General features: G+C 44.7%; 1 protein-coding gene across 8 annotated transcripts in view; it reads left to right on the plus strand.

Annotated features, from left to right (window-relative positions):
* The window catches only part of LOC148540759 (pre-B-cell leukemia transcription factor 1), a 166,305-nt gene that overhangs the window by 109,478 nt on the left and 41,440 nt on the right, over positions 1 to 15,387 (plus strand). For all 8 annotated transcript variants that reach the window (XM_088482003.1, XM_088482001.1, XM_088481999.1 and 5 more), the window contains 2 exons: positions 7,204 to 7,448; positions 14,498 to 14,688. In XM_088482003.1, the coding sequence (XP_088338129.1) occupies positions 7,204 to 7,448; positions 14,498 to 14,688 (436 nt within the window). The remainder of the gene's footprint in view (positions 1 to 7,203; positions 7,449 to 14,497; positions 14,689 to 15,387) is intronic.

Below are 15,387 nucleotides of genomic sequence, written 5' to 3' on the forward strand. Positions count from 1 at the left end.
GTATATATTTTCCACCTTAGAGTTACAAGAAAAAAGAATATTCGGGACAGTTCACACATACTCAGGAGTTCTAGCCACCACAGCCTCTAAACATGTCTCCTCACATGACTGTATGTGGGCATGAGACTCCAAAATTTCAAACAGCCCTTGGTCCCACAGCACAAATTGTAACAGTATTTACTGTACAAGCAACTACCTTTTGGTGCAGCTGCTAAAAGTGAGATGGGGGGGCGGCTGTCTTCCTGGTCTGTCCCATGTTTCTATAAGAGTTTATTTTTTTTGGCATTGGGCAGTACATGAAGCCCTTACATATGTTGTGATGAGGCCCACAAATTAGTAGTTAGTTCCCTGTTGACAGAGCCTTAACAGGGCAGCATTGTGGGCTCTGCCCCCTGGGGGCAGGGCCGTCTTCTCTAGGAGGTGGAACACTGCTCCACAGGATGCTCCAGGCGGCTCTGCAGTATCACTACTGGCTGCAGGGTGTCGTTCCAGGCACTCTGCAAGTCACTTGCAAGTGCAGTGAGGCAGGGACGGTGCCGCCCCGTGGGCCCTGCGCAACTGCACATGACGCGCACCCCTAGTTACGGACCTGTCTGTCTATGCCAACACCTTTTGGCTTCTGATTTTCAAAGGGATTTAGCGCCTTCAGATAACCACCTTGTAGCTTAGTTTTTAAATTAGGCAATATAGTTATTTTATTTCGCTGAGATAACACATTGCTGTGTTCTATTTCACTTTTATGCAACAGTATCCTAAGGGGTCGTTTCAATTAGCCGTGAAGGGTGCGAGTTGCTGTTGCAATGGTGTTAAAACACCGTCAACTCACTGGCACCTCGCACCCTTCACAGCCTGCTCTGAGCCAGAATTGGTAGAATTTTGCTCGCAGCCCTACAGGGCTGCAAACAAAATGCCGCGAATCCAGGCTGCTGTAGAGTGCACCCATTGCCGCGATGATTTGCGCCGGCGAGATCGCCATGGCTAATAGGATCGACCCCCTAAGAGAAGTTTTTCCTATCTTTTGTATTTTGAAAATGAAAGGACTGTGTGAAACAGCGTGCCAATGCTTGTAAGTGCAGTACCACGTAACTGGAATATTGACCACTTTACCTCGTACCCCTGTAGAGGTACGTGACCAGTAAATGGAGTAATGTTGGGATAAATATCGGTGAGATATGCAGCTTCACATAGTGCCAGAAACATCAGGTTTAATTGAATATACCCCACTCACTGATTGTATTCTGACTACAAAGATGCATTCACAACCCTTTTTTGACTTTTAAATCTTTTACATCATGGAATCAAAATTGATTTAGTTCAAATATTTTTAAATATATTTAATCAACACCAGATTACAGAGTAATTATAATTTAAAAAATAAATAAATCTTAATTTATGTATTTATTTGTATTCACCCTATTGTTTTAATATAAAAGAGTTCATTTATTAAGCTGGGGTGATAACATAGATTTTAAATTGCTGCTTATCGCAGCAATAAATGTAGTTTCACCCTGATTTATGAAAAAATGCTGTCCAGACATTTGAGCGTTGCTCAATATTTAAGAATAAGTAAAAAATAAACACATTACCACCATTGTCTTTGTTAAATCAACTATACATGGTAAGCCTTCAAGGAGAGCGATACTCAGCCATAGCCTTTAATAAATAGAAAGAAACCATATCTCTGGCATAAAGGACTTTTCTGCTCTTAATAAATATGTCCTTTTAAAGTGACTTGCACTTGGGGCACCTTCTTAAGGTGTATGGCCATCTTTAGTAAGGTTACCATTAAAGGCAAATGATTGCATCAAGGTTTAGTCATGTAATCACACCTTTGCAAATGTTCACCTAAGACAAGTCATCAATTGTCTGTTCATTAGAAATGAAGAAAAAGAATAAGCAGTTTTTTTTTTATGACCGTTTAGTTAATCAGGATTCCATAATATATTTTGATCCCATGATTTCAATTGAAATGTGAAAAATGACACAGGTGAATACTCCCATTATATATAAGCTAAACCGTACAAAAGGAAGCTTCAGAGCTATAAAGCAATAATATTTGGTGAAATTCTCAGTAGGGCATTCTTTAGCCAATATATCGTTAAGACGTGAATTAGAACAATATTGTACACATTGTATAGTGTGTACGCCGATCAGTCGTTTTGGCCATTGTCCCATCTGCTGTTCTGCACGACAGGTGGGACGTTGCAATGAATGACGTTTTGCTGTTACATGCATGTAACGACACATCACGCCATCATACACCAGATCGTGCAGTGTGAACGCAGCACGCGATGCATTGTTGCACTGCAACATTGCTGGGTCGCAAACCAGTGGCAGCTCCAGAGGTGGGGCTGCAGCACAGTCCAAAATTGAAATAGTGGAGCCACACCAACTTCTATCCTGAATGCTGCCAAACATTGCCGGCCGGGACTCACTAGCAGTCGGTGTGGTTCCCCTATTTGAATTTTGGGTTGCTCTGGAGCCACAACTGGTCGCAACCATTGTATGGTCTGAACCCAGCTTTAGAAATGCAGGCAACAATGGTAGTCTCTTTCAATCGAGGGTTGGGAGAAGAGCCTGGTAAAATAACAGCATGGTTTAGAACACTGGCAACATTGTATCATTCAATAAACATAGGTGGCTTGGATGGGATGTAGTCAGGAAGCCGACAGTCTAAATACCGACCGCCGGCTTCCCGGCTGTCTAATCCCGGCAAGGCACTAATGACAAGTGTCGAAATCCCGACACCTGTCATTAAACCTACGGCGGGAGCCTGGCGCCTAGCATATCGTACGTAGGTTAGCCGGGCGCGGACAGCCGCGCAGGGGGAGGTGTTAGGTTTAGGCTAGGGGAAGGGGGGGTTAGGGTTAGGCACCCCCGGGGAGCGATTGGGGTTAGGCACCCCCCCTCACTGGGGAGACTTGGGGTTAGGTTTAGGCAGTTAGAGGGGGTTTGGCACCCCAAGGGAGGGTTAAGGTTAAGGGGTAAAATAGGGTTAGTTATACTTACCTTATTAGCGATCAGGATCTTCACCTCTGCCGGGCTCCTGCTGTCGGGATTTGAACCGCCGGCCACGTAATACTTACTACACCCGCTTGGATAAATTATTATTGAAATTGCCTTTTTTACCTACCTCCACCATGTGCAGTGCTGGCCAGTGTGACAGTGAGGTAAGAAATAGATGAACGGCCTGTGACGGGGTCGGATCTACCATTAGGCAGCTTTAGGGCGCCGGGATCTGGGGGCTCACCCGAGTCTGCCCATCACAAAATGAAGGATGTATGACTGTTGGTGGCTTCTGAACTTCTAAGATGCCACCTCTACACTTTCACCTGAGGGGCTGAAGAGTGGGTATTGCTGTGTGTGTGTGTGTGGGGGGGGGGGGGGGGGGGGAAGAGGGACAGTAGGTTGAAGTTTTGCCTAGGGTGCTGAGAAACTGTGCCCTGGCCTGTGGGTATGCAGTCGGGAAGCCGATGGACGTAACCCTGACAGACGGCTTCCCGACTGCTTTATCCCAGCGAGGGTTAAATGACAGGCGTCGAAATCTAGACTCCTGTCATTTTACCGATACCGGCGCCCGGCATCCCGATCGAAATGATGCCGAGCACGGACAGCCGCGGTCTTAGGTTTAGGGCTCCCGGGGGGACTTAGGGTTAGGCACCCCCGGGAGGTTAGGTTTAGGCGGCGGGGAAGGGGGAGGTTAGGTTTAGGCATTTGGGGGAAGGTTAAGGTTAGGGGGAGGAGGTTAGGTTAGTAAATACTTACCTGGGGACGATCAGGATTTTCACCGATGTCAAGCAGCCGCTGTCTGGATTTGAACCGCCGGACGCAAGTTCATACCGATACCGGCCTGTGAAGCACATAACTGCCCCTCATTCCCCACTCCTCCCAGCTGCTCATATAGCAAGCAAATGTAAAGCACCAGGTTAGATAGACACAGTAGGGATCAGTTGGCTTGCAGTAGGTGCATTCAAGCATAATGTAAAAGTAGTGTCTTTGCAAATTAATGACAAAAACGGATAGATATGGAAGCAATGTACATGCCAAATTTATTGCTTGCAAAAGTAAGAAATAAGGCCTGCAGTTGTATATTCAGGGTGCATCTGTTCTTTTACTGTTGTAGCTCTGCATCAGATAGGTCCTGCCAATTGCTGTCAACCTCCCTGATTCCTCTTTTCTGATTTATCAACGAGAAGGGACTGGGCATTTGGATTTGCGCACGCTCTTTCCTGGTTTTTCACAATAAACCCAGAATCAAATTTTCTTTTTCTTTTTTTTCAACCTATTTTTAATTAGCAATACTTTTTTTTTTTTTTCCTCTTGCAAATTGTTCTGTAAAAGCTAAAGATCTTGGCTGGAACATACCTTTTCTCTTTAAATAGCTTTTCTTTTTTTATGGGTTCCAGTCTGGAGGATGCTTGCTAGATTAGTGTGCTGCAACCTTTTAAAGTGCATCTGTCCATTTTTAGATGAATTGATTCTTGCATGGTGGTGCTTGTACTATTTAAATGTAAAAAAAAAAAAAAATATGTTGAGACTGCTGTCTGTGCACAGGAGAGAACTTAAAAAACTTGCACGTGCTTCGTGCAAATGCTCGGTCCCGTGAGGCTTCCTCACAAGTGCCGAGAGACTCTAGGAGGAAATTTCCTGGGAGCGGGCATGACTCCAAATTTGAAACTACCATATGACATCCCACTGAAATATAGTTGTCTGTTGAGAGTCCCCTCACGGAGATCGCACTATTGCTGTTTCTGACAGTGTGGGGGTGACACTGCTGTCACTGCTGCTGGGTCAGATATTCCAACTCCTTGCTCTGCAGATATGTTATGTATGTGGCAGCTGATTATACAGAAGCCATAGGCAGTTTAATCATCTGTATCATACAATGCACAATCTTGCAACTAGAGTAGTTGGGTCAAGTTGGCTACAACTGAAAGCTATAACCTATGTCTACTGTCAAGCAACAGAAGGGAAGGTAATAGATGTTGATCCAGGAGGATGCTGGGGCAGCCCCACTATTTGCTGGCTAGCGTTGGATTGCTCACTAAAGGAATAAGATAATCAATATGAAATGCCCTAATATTCATCTAAGTAGTATTACGTTTTATTGAGCTTATGTTTTCTGAGTGCAGCAGGGGGCTATGATGGGTCACCTGTATACCTACCAACTGTCCCGGGTTTAGGTGGGTCAGGTCCAATATAAATGTATGTCCCACCTTCCACAAGTCCTAACTTACAAGGGAGTTGTAATGGTATTTCCCTGCTCTCCATGGTGAGTGGATACCATGCACATATGATGCAGGTGACTAGTGCCATGGTAACTGATGTGGAAGGGAGGAGTGTTGGGGGCTACTTCAAACTGGGCCAAGCCCCCAACGTAGTATGACTCTCCACCACTTTTATGCGTACCACCTTTACATTTGTGTTCCTATTAGCTTGAAGAAGATGCTGGAAGGTATGTAATTCAGTGTTCTCCCATCCATTACACATAAGACATGTAATGAGCTCTCTGCCTGGGATGGCCCAAGGCAAATGTGCATTTTTTTCTCCTTTACTAAAACAGGCCTGGCTTCATATTTTAATGTATCTCAGGTTCAGCTAGTTAAGACAGCTATGTTCTATTTCAAAGAGTTGTTAATGAAACACTTAATACTTTGGGCTCAGATAATTGATGAGCACAGTTAAGAAATGTTAAGTCTGGGGCTCAAGCTTGCAACAATTCTGTGTGTCATTCTAGTGTTGTAATTTTCCAAATGTTGCCTGCACCATTCAGTGCAATGCGAGCTACACTCAGTGAGGTGAATGGGGTGAGTGCCAGCAATCTCTTGAGCGCTACATGTCATTGTTTTCATGTGACATTCACTTTCACTGATGTTTTGAACTTGAGTTTTTAGATAGAAATCTAGCACAAGTGGGTGCCCAGCCTGATGTACCTAAGTTCTGACACACAGGTGCTATTTCCTATTGCTTTGTATTTGTATTCTAGCCCTGTGTGTTAATGCTTCATACAGAGTTGCTGAGTTGCTGTATTTAACATATAATTAAATACAACAATAATAACATGCACTTTATTTGCTGCTTTATGAATGAAAGCTACAGTTAAAATAAAGTTTTTATTTACTGATCAGTGTTGCGGAGAAAATCACAGATCCATAAGTGTTTATATATACTGTAGTGTAATACGATGTTGGAAAGCTAGTTGTTTAGAAGAGTTCCAGAGGGGAGTGTGTTTGTATAGATATATATCTATCTATATTATATACACACACACTTGGACAGAGACGTGCTGGTTTTGGGATGTGATACCCTTATTAAATTATTATGAGCCTTGTGGTTTGTGAGTGCGCGTCACTGTTCTGTGAATGTGATTTCAGCGATCTGGTAGTGAAGGAGACCCCTAGTGGAGGTAAATAAAATAGGCCTAGCAATGGTTTTTTTTTCTTATTGTTTAAATAAAAGGTGATGGTAAGTATTTTAAATAGGTAAAAAAGATGATTAATGATTGATATATTTTCAGTATTTTAAATGTACACTAAATTTAGCACTAAACGTAAATTATAATATCCCAGAATTAGATGCCTGAGTGCCTTGAAAGTTTACAATAATTTCGTACACACAGCTTGTTATTTCTGTGGCTTACCCAATAACACAAGACTTCTTGTTAGTGATTTGTTACATTTTATATGTCTAGCTCTTGTTTTGCATTGATTTTATACTAAAAACATTGCGTAATATACTGTTAACTCTATACTTTTATCATCTTTTGCAACATATACATGATAGACAAACGGTACATTTTACATTTGATCTAAAGTGTCATAATGATTGCATCATTTTCGGTGTATTGATATTCATTTACAACAGAGTTGTAAACAGGTAATTTTATTGTAATGTATTTTGTTTTTTCAAAAGAGCCATGTATATATCCTTAGTTACAGTGTATATAATAGTACAGTACATAATCTACATGGTTACAGAACATTCTGAATTGATTATACACACAATAAGGTTGTTTAGTCCAGGGAAAAATATGATGATGATTTGTAATCTATAGTGTCTCCTGTTGATATCTATAAGTTTTCCCCATCAACCTGCTGCCCACAATACAAAGCTCTTTATAGTACATTTCAACAAATGGAATTAATAAGACCTATAAATGTGGTGTATGGTTTTTCACTTATACTGTCTCTCCCTTTCTTTCAGTGCTCAGTATTCGGGGAGCACAAGAGGAAGAGCCTCAGGATCCCCAGCTGATGCGATTGGATAACATGCTTTTGGCAGAAGGTGTAGCAGGTCCAGAAAAGGGAGGCGGTTCGGCAGCAGCCGCAGCAGCAGCTGCCGCATCAGGTGGAGCAGGGTCAGACAACTCAGTGGAACATTCAGATTACAGAGCCAAGTTATCCCAAATCCGACAAATCTACCACACAGAGCTAGAGAAATATGAACAGGTAACCAGACCATGATACTGTGGCTATAACCGTCCTTACAGCTGCAACATGTGCTTGGTTTATGTTTTCCAATTATGCTGAAAGTTCTCAAAGGGCTGTCTAACTTTTTTACAAATACATATAACATCTGGATGATACATCTATAATCATGTCTATCGTTTGAATATTGCTAAGGTAGATTTAGGCTGGTTACACACTAGATGATATGTCGTCTGATCTGGCGCATCGGACCGACATATTGGGCATATCTCCTAATGTGTACCCACTATGTCGGTGATGATGCACGCTCCCATCGCTGCTGATGTTGGGCTGGGTACACATTGTCTAGTGTGTACCCAGCTTTAGTAAGCACCACTGCATTGAGCATTGTTTGACCCATCAATACAACCACTAGGGCCACAGATGAAGAGTTTCTTCTTCAGGGTCCATAGGGTCCACAGGAACTACCTTGGGGTATGTGGGTGGAGAGATCCAGGCACCAAACAGTCAAAGCTTTATCTCCCAGAATGCACTGGTCCTCCTCCATATATACCCTGCCCACAGCCACAGCCATTCAGTTTCTTGATTGGTGCTCAGCAGGAGTTTAGACGCTCCTTTTGAACAGGGGACTGCTCTGGCAGTCCAAAGCTTTAATTTTATGATTTGTTTTAGTTATTGTTTTACTGGGTTAGCTGTGCTGAGCGTCCTAATAAGGCACATGTACTGCGACTCCTTCTACCTCTTCCGATGCCGCAACACCAGTAACGTCTCTGGTGATTTCTGCGGGTCACAGCGGAGCTTAGCTAGAAGCAACGCTGAAGGCCCGATCTGCAATCTAATGCACAGAGATGTTATGTAAGGCGATTCCTCGTTTACGGGGAATCTCATATGGTAGTCCTTGCTTCCGGCGCTGGAGACGCACCGGAAGCTGCTGCAGTGAAGACACGGCCACTCCCCCGCTTCCTCACTAGACCACCGGGACCTTACTGCCTGACGCCGGAGATGATTAGTAGACGCATCTACTGCCATCAGACCAGCGTACCTGGTAGGCTTGATGTAGCTTAGGGGAGAAAGGCTCTCCCCCGGCCTCTCCTCCTCCGACCCAGACGCAGACTCTACGTAAAGTATTCCTGTGTTTGGGTTGCTGCTCCTACCTATGAGGCGCTCACTTTCTACCATCGGTGCTCTGCTGAAGCTGTTGTTCTCAGACGTTTTGGTGTCTTCCTGTATATCTCTCCCCTGGGTCAGATATATATAGTCCTCTACATCCTACCAATCCACCAAGCCTTGGGTGTTGTTCAGTTGATTCAGAGCTCATTGTGATTTAATTGCATATGCATTGTATGTGACTTGTGCTAGCTGCTGTTTGATACTACCTCTTATTTCTGACTGTCAGTTATAACTATCACTGTTTTTCTCCTAATCCCTCTGGAACAGGGTGTGTGGGGTTTTCTGTATAATTCACAAATACTGGTACTTGTGAAGACCGTCACATGCATTTATACATTGATATGTCAAAGGTTAAGGATAATCAGGAGGCTGAAGCTCCTGTGCTGGTGTAATGTAAATCCTGTTTAGCAGGCCTGCCTTCTCAGGATTTCATACAGGATGGTTTGTGTGCTCCTTGTCATAGGAGGCAGCTATCGCACCAATCCAGTGCACCAGCTCCTGTACAAGAGCCATCCTGGGCATCCTCTTGGTCTCCGGTTATGGCACATTTAGTGGACTGTGCAGCAGCTTCGGTACTGCCTCCCACTATGGGGTTCCCACAGCAGTTACATCTTGCTATGTATATGCCCCCTGTGCATCCTTTCTGCATGGAGGCCTATGCTCACTCAAATCAGAGTATGTTTCAACCATCTACGGTTGCTCAGAAAGTAGTGCAAGTGGATAGACCAGTTAGTGATGAGCATAGGCACAAGAGAGTATCCCATCAGGCACAGCCTGGGGATTCTAACTCATCGTCAGATGATGATACATATGGTTCCTTTTTCGAGTCTCTCACAGCTGGGGAAGACCACCAATCCTTTGTGGATGTCCCTTCTCTGGTGAGAGCGGTTAGATCCATCCTTAGTATAGAGGAAGGGGTGGTCCCGCCTATATCTAAGACTCCGGTCTTTAGGCGTCAGAAAGTGGTGAAGTTTTACTTTCCTCAGTCTGAGCAGCTTACAGGCCTCATGACTGAAGCATATAGCACTCCTGATAGATGTTTCCATGCTACAAGAAAGTTAACATTTTTGTACCCGTTTTCATCTGGTGAATGTACCAAGTGGGAAGTTCCTCCGGCTGTTGATGCTCATGTGACACGATTGATCAAGAGTTCTACATTACCTATTTCATCTGCATCCTCACTTAAGAGTGTTACAGATAGGAAACTTGAAACATGTTTGAAATCAGTTTTTTCATTGTCTGGAGCTATTACTCGGCCGGCTATTGCTACCTGGGTAGCCAAGGCGATGGAGGAATGGGCAAAAGCTCCGGAAGACAGTATGCTACAGGCTACCAGTGAACAACTGTCCTATCTCTCCCAAATGCAGGAAGCGGCTGCTTATGTGGGAAAAGCGGTAATTGACGCAGGACTTCTGGCTTCTAGAGTATCGGCAACTTCGGTTGTGGCTCGTAGAACCCTGTGGTTAAGGTCCTGGAAGGCAGATACAGGATCTAAGAGCCCTTCAATCTCTGCCTTTTGCTGGAAAAATTTAGTTTGGTACAGAATTAGATGACATAGTGACTACCTTGACACCAGCAAAATCTGCAGGATTCTGAAACTACCTCTAAATATAGGCAGCCTTCGTTTCAGACCTTTCGCCCGCAAGGAAGGGCAAAGGGACAGTCCTTTTCCAGACAAGATAATTCCCGCAGGAAGGCCAGTACGCAGAGCAAGAAATCATGATCGACCAGACATCCGCATTCCAAGGCCAACTTCTTCAGTTTTCTTACGTCTGGCATCAAACAACAGATGCTTGGGTTCGAGAAGTAGTCCCTCAAGGATATGCCCTCACGTTTCAGAGGCATCCCCCTCAGAAGTTTTTTTTGTACAACTCCTCCATCAGACCCGGTCAAGGCCCTGACCCTTCTAGAGTCTATTTGTGCCCTGTTGGTTGCAGGGGTAATAATCCCCATTCCTTTGGCCCAAATTTATTTTTGATTCAGAAGCCAAATGGGTCTCACCACCCTATTCTGAATCTGAAATCTCTCAACAGGTTTATCCATGTGCCCAGGTTTCATATGGAAACCCTACGGTCAATTATGTTGGCAATGGAGCCTGGAGATTTCATGGTGTCCTTGGACATACAGGATGCATATCTGCATGTGCCTATTGCACAAAATCTGACCAAAAGTTTTTGAGGTTTGCTGTTCATCAACAACATTACCAGTTTCAGGATCTGACCTTTGAACTGTCCACAGCATCTCAGGTGTTTACCAAGATAATGGCAATCATGATGGCTCATCTCAGACGACAAGGAGTCAAGATACTGCCATACTTGGACGACCGTCTGATATTGGCACAGTCTCCGGAGAGGTTACAACATCATCTCCATCTAACCATTGCATGTCTACAAGAACACGGCTGGATAGTCAATTGGAAAAAGTCTTCTCTTTCTCCAACTCAACAGATGGTACATCTGGAGCTGCTACTGGATTCTCTGGCTTAAAGGGTCTATCGACTAGGAGACAAGATTTCGGTTCTACAATTGTGGGTGCGCAAATTATGAGTATCAATTTTACTCAGCAATGCAGGTCCTGTGGTCCATATAATACGCCTTCGATATGCCCTGTTCCATCCCAGGCCCCTGCAGCGATGGATTATGTCTCAGTGGGACGGTCCGTATCATCCGATAAGGTCTCAAACGATCCTCATTTTGCCAGAGGTTTGGCTCTACCTCTAATGGTGGCTACAGACAGCCCATCTAAACAAGCATATGGATCCCAAATTGGGTTCTCCTCACACGGACGCAAGTCTTCGATGATGGAGTGCGGTGACAGGTCATCACACCTTTCAGGGAAGATGGACGGCTCTGGAAGGTCACCTGCCCATAAATATTTTGAAGCTTCGTGCAGTGCACAAGGTGCTCATTCTGGCACAGGACCTCCTTCAGGGCAGGCCGGTCCAGATGCAGTCCGACAATGCGACCACAGTGGCCTACATCAACCATCAGGGAGGTACACGAAGTCCGGCAGCCATGGGGGAAGTGGCAAACATTCTGGTATGGGCAGAACGCCATCTTCCAGCAATCTCTGCAATATTCATCCTAGGAGTCCTCAACTGGGAAGTGGATTTCCTAGGTCGTCAGGACATACACGCCGGAGAATGGTCTCTCCATCCAGACGTCTTTCAGCTCCTTGTCGACAGGTGAGGACTACCGGACGTAGACCTGATGGCATCACGTCATAACCACAAGGGACCCCTCAGCCACCTTTGTGGACGCTCTGACAGTGAGTTGGTTTCAGGTTGCCAGATCTGTTCCCTCCAATCTCCCTCCTGCCATGCGTCCTCAGAAAATTCAAGCAAGAGGGCGGCAGGGTGATACTAATAGCCCCGGCTTGGCACAGGCGACATTGTTTCACCGATCTGACCTGTCTATCCATAGATAGCCCACTTCCTCTTCGGCCTGATTTGTTAGGGCAGGGACCCTGCCTACATCCGGAACTACCTCGTCTGGCTTTGACGGCGTGGCTCTTGAGTCTTCCGTCTTAAAGGCCAAGGGTTTTTCCACTTCTGTGATTCAGACGATGCTCAGGGCAAAAAAGCCTTCCTCTGCCCGCATCTATTACAGAATTTGGCATTCCTTTTTTCAATGTTGTTCCCACAGAAAGTACGACCCTAAAGTTTTTTCAGGGGCTCCCAAGTTCCTGCTTTTCTACAGGCTGGACTAGAACTTGGTCAAAGCCTGGCTACCTTGAGAGTTCATGTTTCTGCTTGTCAGTTTGGTTCCAGTGCAGAATTGCTCCTCTGCCAGATGTTAGAATTTTATTGCAGGGTGTTCTCTGCCTTCAATCTCCATTTATCCCTCCGGTGGCACCGTAGGATTTATCCTTGGTTCTCAGGGCACTGCAGGCTCCTCCCTTTGAGCCCGTGGACACAGTGGACCTCAAATGCTTGACAGCAAAGATGCTTTTTCTTCTCGCTATCTCCTTAGCTTGCAGAGTGTCTGATTTGGTAGTGCTTTCATGTCGCTCCCCATATTTGATTTTTCATCAGAATAGAGCTGTCCTCTGTACACGGGCGGGTACCTTCCAAAGGTGATATCCCGTTTTCATATGGATTAAGAAATTGGAGCCTCGGCCTTTCAGTCTTCAGACCTTTCTACAGGAGAAGCTTCCCTGGATGTGGTTCGAGCCCTTCGTATCTATGTGGCTCGTACCAACTCAATCAGGAAATCAGATGCGCTTTTTGTGTTATATGGTTTTCACAAACGAGGCTGGCCAGCTGACAAACAGAGACTGGCTCGCTGGCTGTGTCCGACTATTACTCGGTTTATACACAGGCTGATCTCCCTGTTCCTAGCACGGCGACAGCATATTCGACTGTCTGTGGGACCATCGTGGGTGTTTAGACATGGCGCCTCTGTGGAACAGTTGTGCAAGGCGGCCATCTGGTCTTCTGTCCAGGTGGCTTTTGCATTTGATACTTTTGCCGCCCAGGATGCTTGCTTTGGGTGGCGGATTCTCCTCTCTGCTCAGGAGCGTCCACACCCTTAAGGGAACTGCTTTAGGACATCCCCAAGGTAGTTCCTATGGACCCTGAAGAAGAAAATAAGAGTTATCGTAGACTTACCTTTTGTTAACTCTTTTTTTTATCTTCAAGGTCCACAGGGCACCCCCACCCTGACACACCTGGCCTCAGTTGGGATCTATTCCTCCTTGTCACTGATTCCCTCATCTTTGTGTGAGTGTGTTTCTAGTGTATTTTGTACTTCCTTCTCCACTTTCCTTCTCCTGCCAATTAGGCTTGTTTACAAACTGAATGCCTGTGGCTGGGGGAAGGGTATATATGGAGGAGGACAAGTGCATTCTGGGAGCTAAAGCTTTGACTGTTTTGGTGCCTGGATCTCTCCAACCACATACTCCAGGGTAGTTCCTGTGGACCCTATGGAACTTGAAGAAAAAGAGTTAACAAAGGTAAGTCTACCATAACACTTATTTTTGTTGGGCAACCACTGTCAGTACGCCTCAGTCATGTCATAGAATGCGGACTATAACAATATAATATTACAGCTGGTGTCCTGAATTCTTTCTATGATAGCCCAAAGTATTATCAGAATTGGTACCACTGTTTGGGGTGAAGTGGAGCTCTGTATTCACAATTTTATTATCTGTGAATTGGAAGCTGCATTTGGGTCTAGCAAAAGCTGTGGTTGCACACATATATACATAATTTTTTTTTACCACCAATACACCTATGGTCTGGACAGGATATAAACTGATATGTATACATCAAGGGCTTCCATGGGTTTACAATCGGGAAGCTGGCTGCCTTAATACCGGCAGCCGGCTTCCCGACTGTCATATTCCGGCGAGGGATGAAATGCCGGGCGTCTAGATGTAGACGCCTGATATTTCCCCGAAGGCGGGAGACCGGCGCCCGGCATCCCGATCAAAGGGATGCCAGACACCGCGAGCGGACAGCCGATTCCCTTCCATGACCTGTATAAAAACACTTCACCTGACTCTCTGTGCTACACAGGAGTCTCTGTAACTTAAAATATCTCTATTGTAGTTAATGTCATTCTAAATGAATGTTAGAGAGAGTGCAAATATTAGGCTATGAAAGAACATGAGAACACGAGGAAGGGGATCTATTTTGGCCCACAATGTACAGTATAAAACACACTTTAACTCTTTAGGTTCACTTGTTCTCCTGAAATTGACTACATCTTGTTTGCCTGGATATAGGGAGAGAGTGATCAGGAATGAGTGTATCAAATCAATCAATTGTACATGGAGATAAAACCTGAATGTTAACTGTGTATAAAGCTTGCTTCATCTCCGCTGAAAAAAACTAAATAATAAGAAATAAATTTGTATGTGCATGCAGAGTAAATCTCAACAATGTTATTAACTTCTAGGCCTGTAATGAATTTACTACACATGTGATGAATCTGCTACGGGAACAGAGCAGGACCAGACCCATCTCTCCCAAAGAGATTGAACGCATGGTCGGAATTATCCACAGGAAGTTTAGCTCCATACAGATGCAGCTCAAGCAAAGCACATGTGAAGCCGTCATGATCCTGCGTTCTCGCTTCTTGGATGCACGGTGAGGCCCATAGTGGATCGTCCCACTGCATATCTTATGTAGGCGGAGGTTGTACAATTAGTGTGTACTGAAGCAGCTGAGGCTTAATAGTCGCTCCACCGTATTTTCATGGAGCACCTATTCACCAAGCCCAGCCCACCTCCTTTTCTATCTTGTCTCCAAGTCTCCAGAAGCAAAAAATATAAAATTGGCAAGTATGTGTTAGCGATAGGTTTATCAAACCTTCCAAAGAGGAGAAGTGGGTTGTTGCCCATAGCAACCAGTCAAACTATAAATATTTAGAATGTACTAGATCAGGGGTGGCCAACCAGTCATAGGCAAAGAGCCCAAAAATATATATGTAGTCAAGCGAAAGAGCCGATAGCATTGCAAAAATGGGGCGTGGCCTAGCTGTAACACGGCCATGTCCCATTTTTGCACGCACGCCTTTGGTATGACATTTGCAGGAGCATGACCTTGTGTCACACACACGTTTTTAGTCAAGCTGGGGACGAGCCCAGCACACTGGGAAGATTATGTAAAATGTGTATTTTCAATCTACATTTTTCACTGTTGACGGGAAAGAAAAAGCAAGAGCAATATAGAAAACCTTGAAATAGCCACGTTCACATAAAATACACAGAAACCAGCCAGATCCACATTAAAAAAACATTTAAAATACACATCCACATGAAATACATAATGAAATCCAGAACCACA

The sequence above is a fragment of the Taudactylus pleione genome, unplaced genomic scaffold (genome assembly GCF_031769625.1).
Source record: "Taudactylus pleione unplaced genomic scaffold, aTauple2 ptg000017l, whole genome shotgun sequence".
Classification (NCBI taxonomy): Eukaryota; Metazoa; Chordata; class Amphibia; order Anura; family Myobatrachidae; genus Taudactylus; species Taudactylus pleione.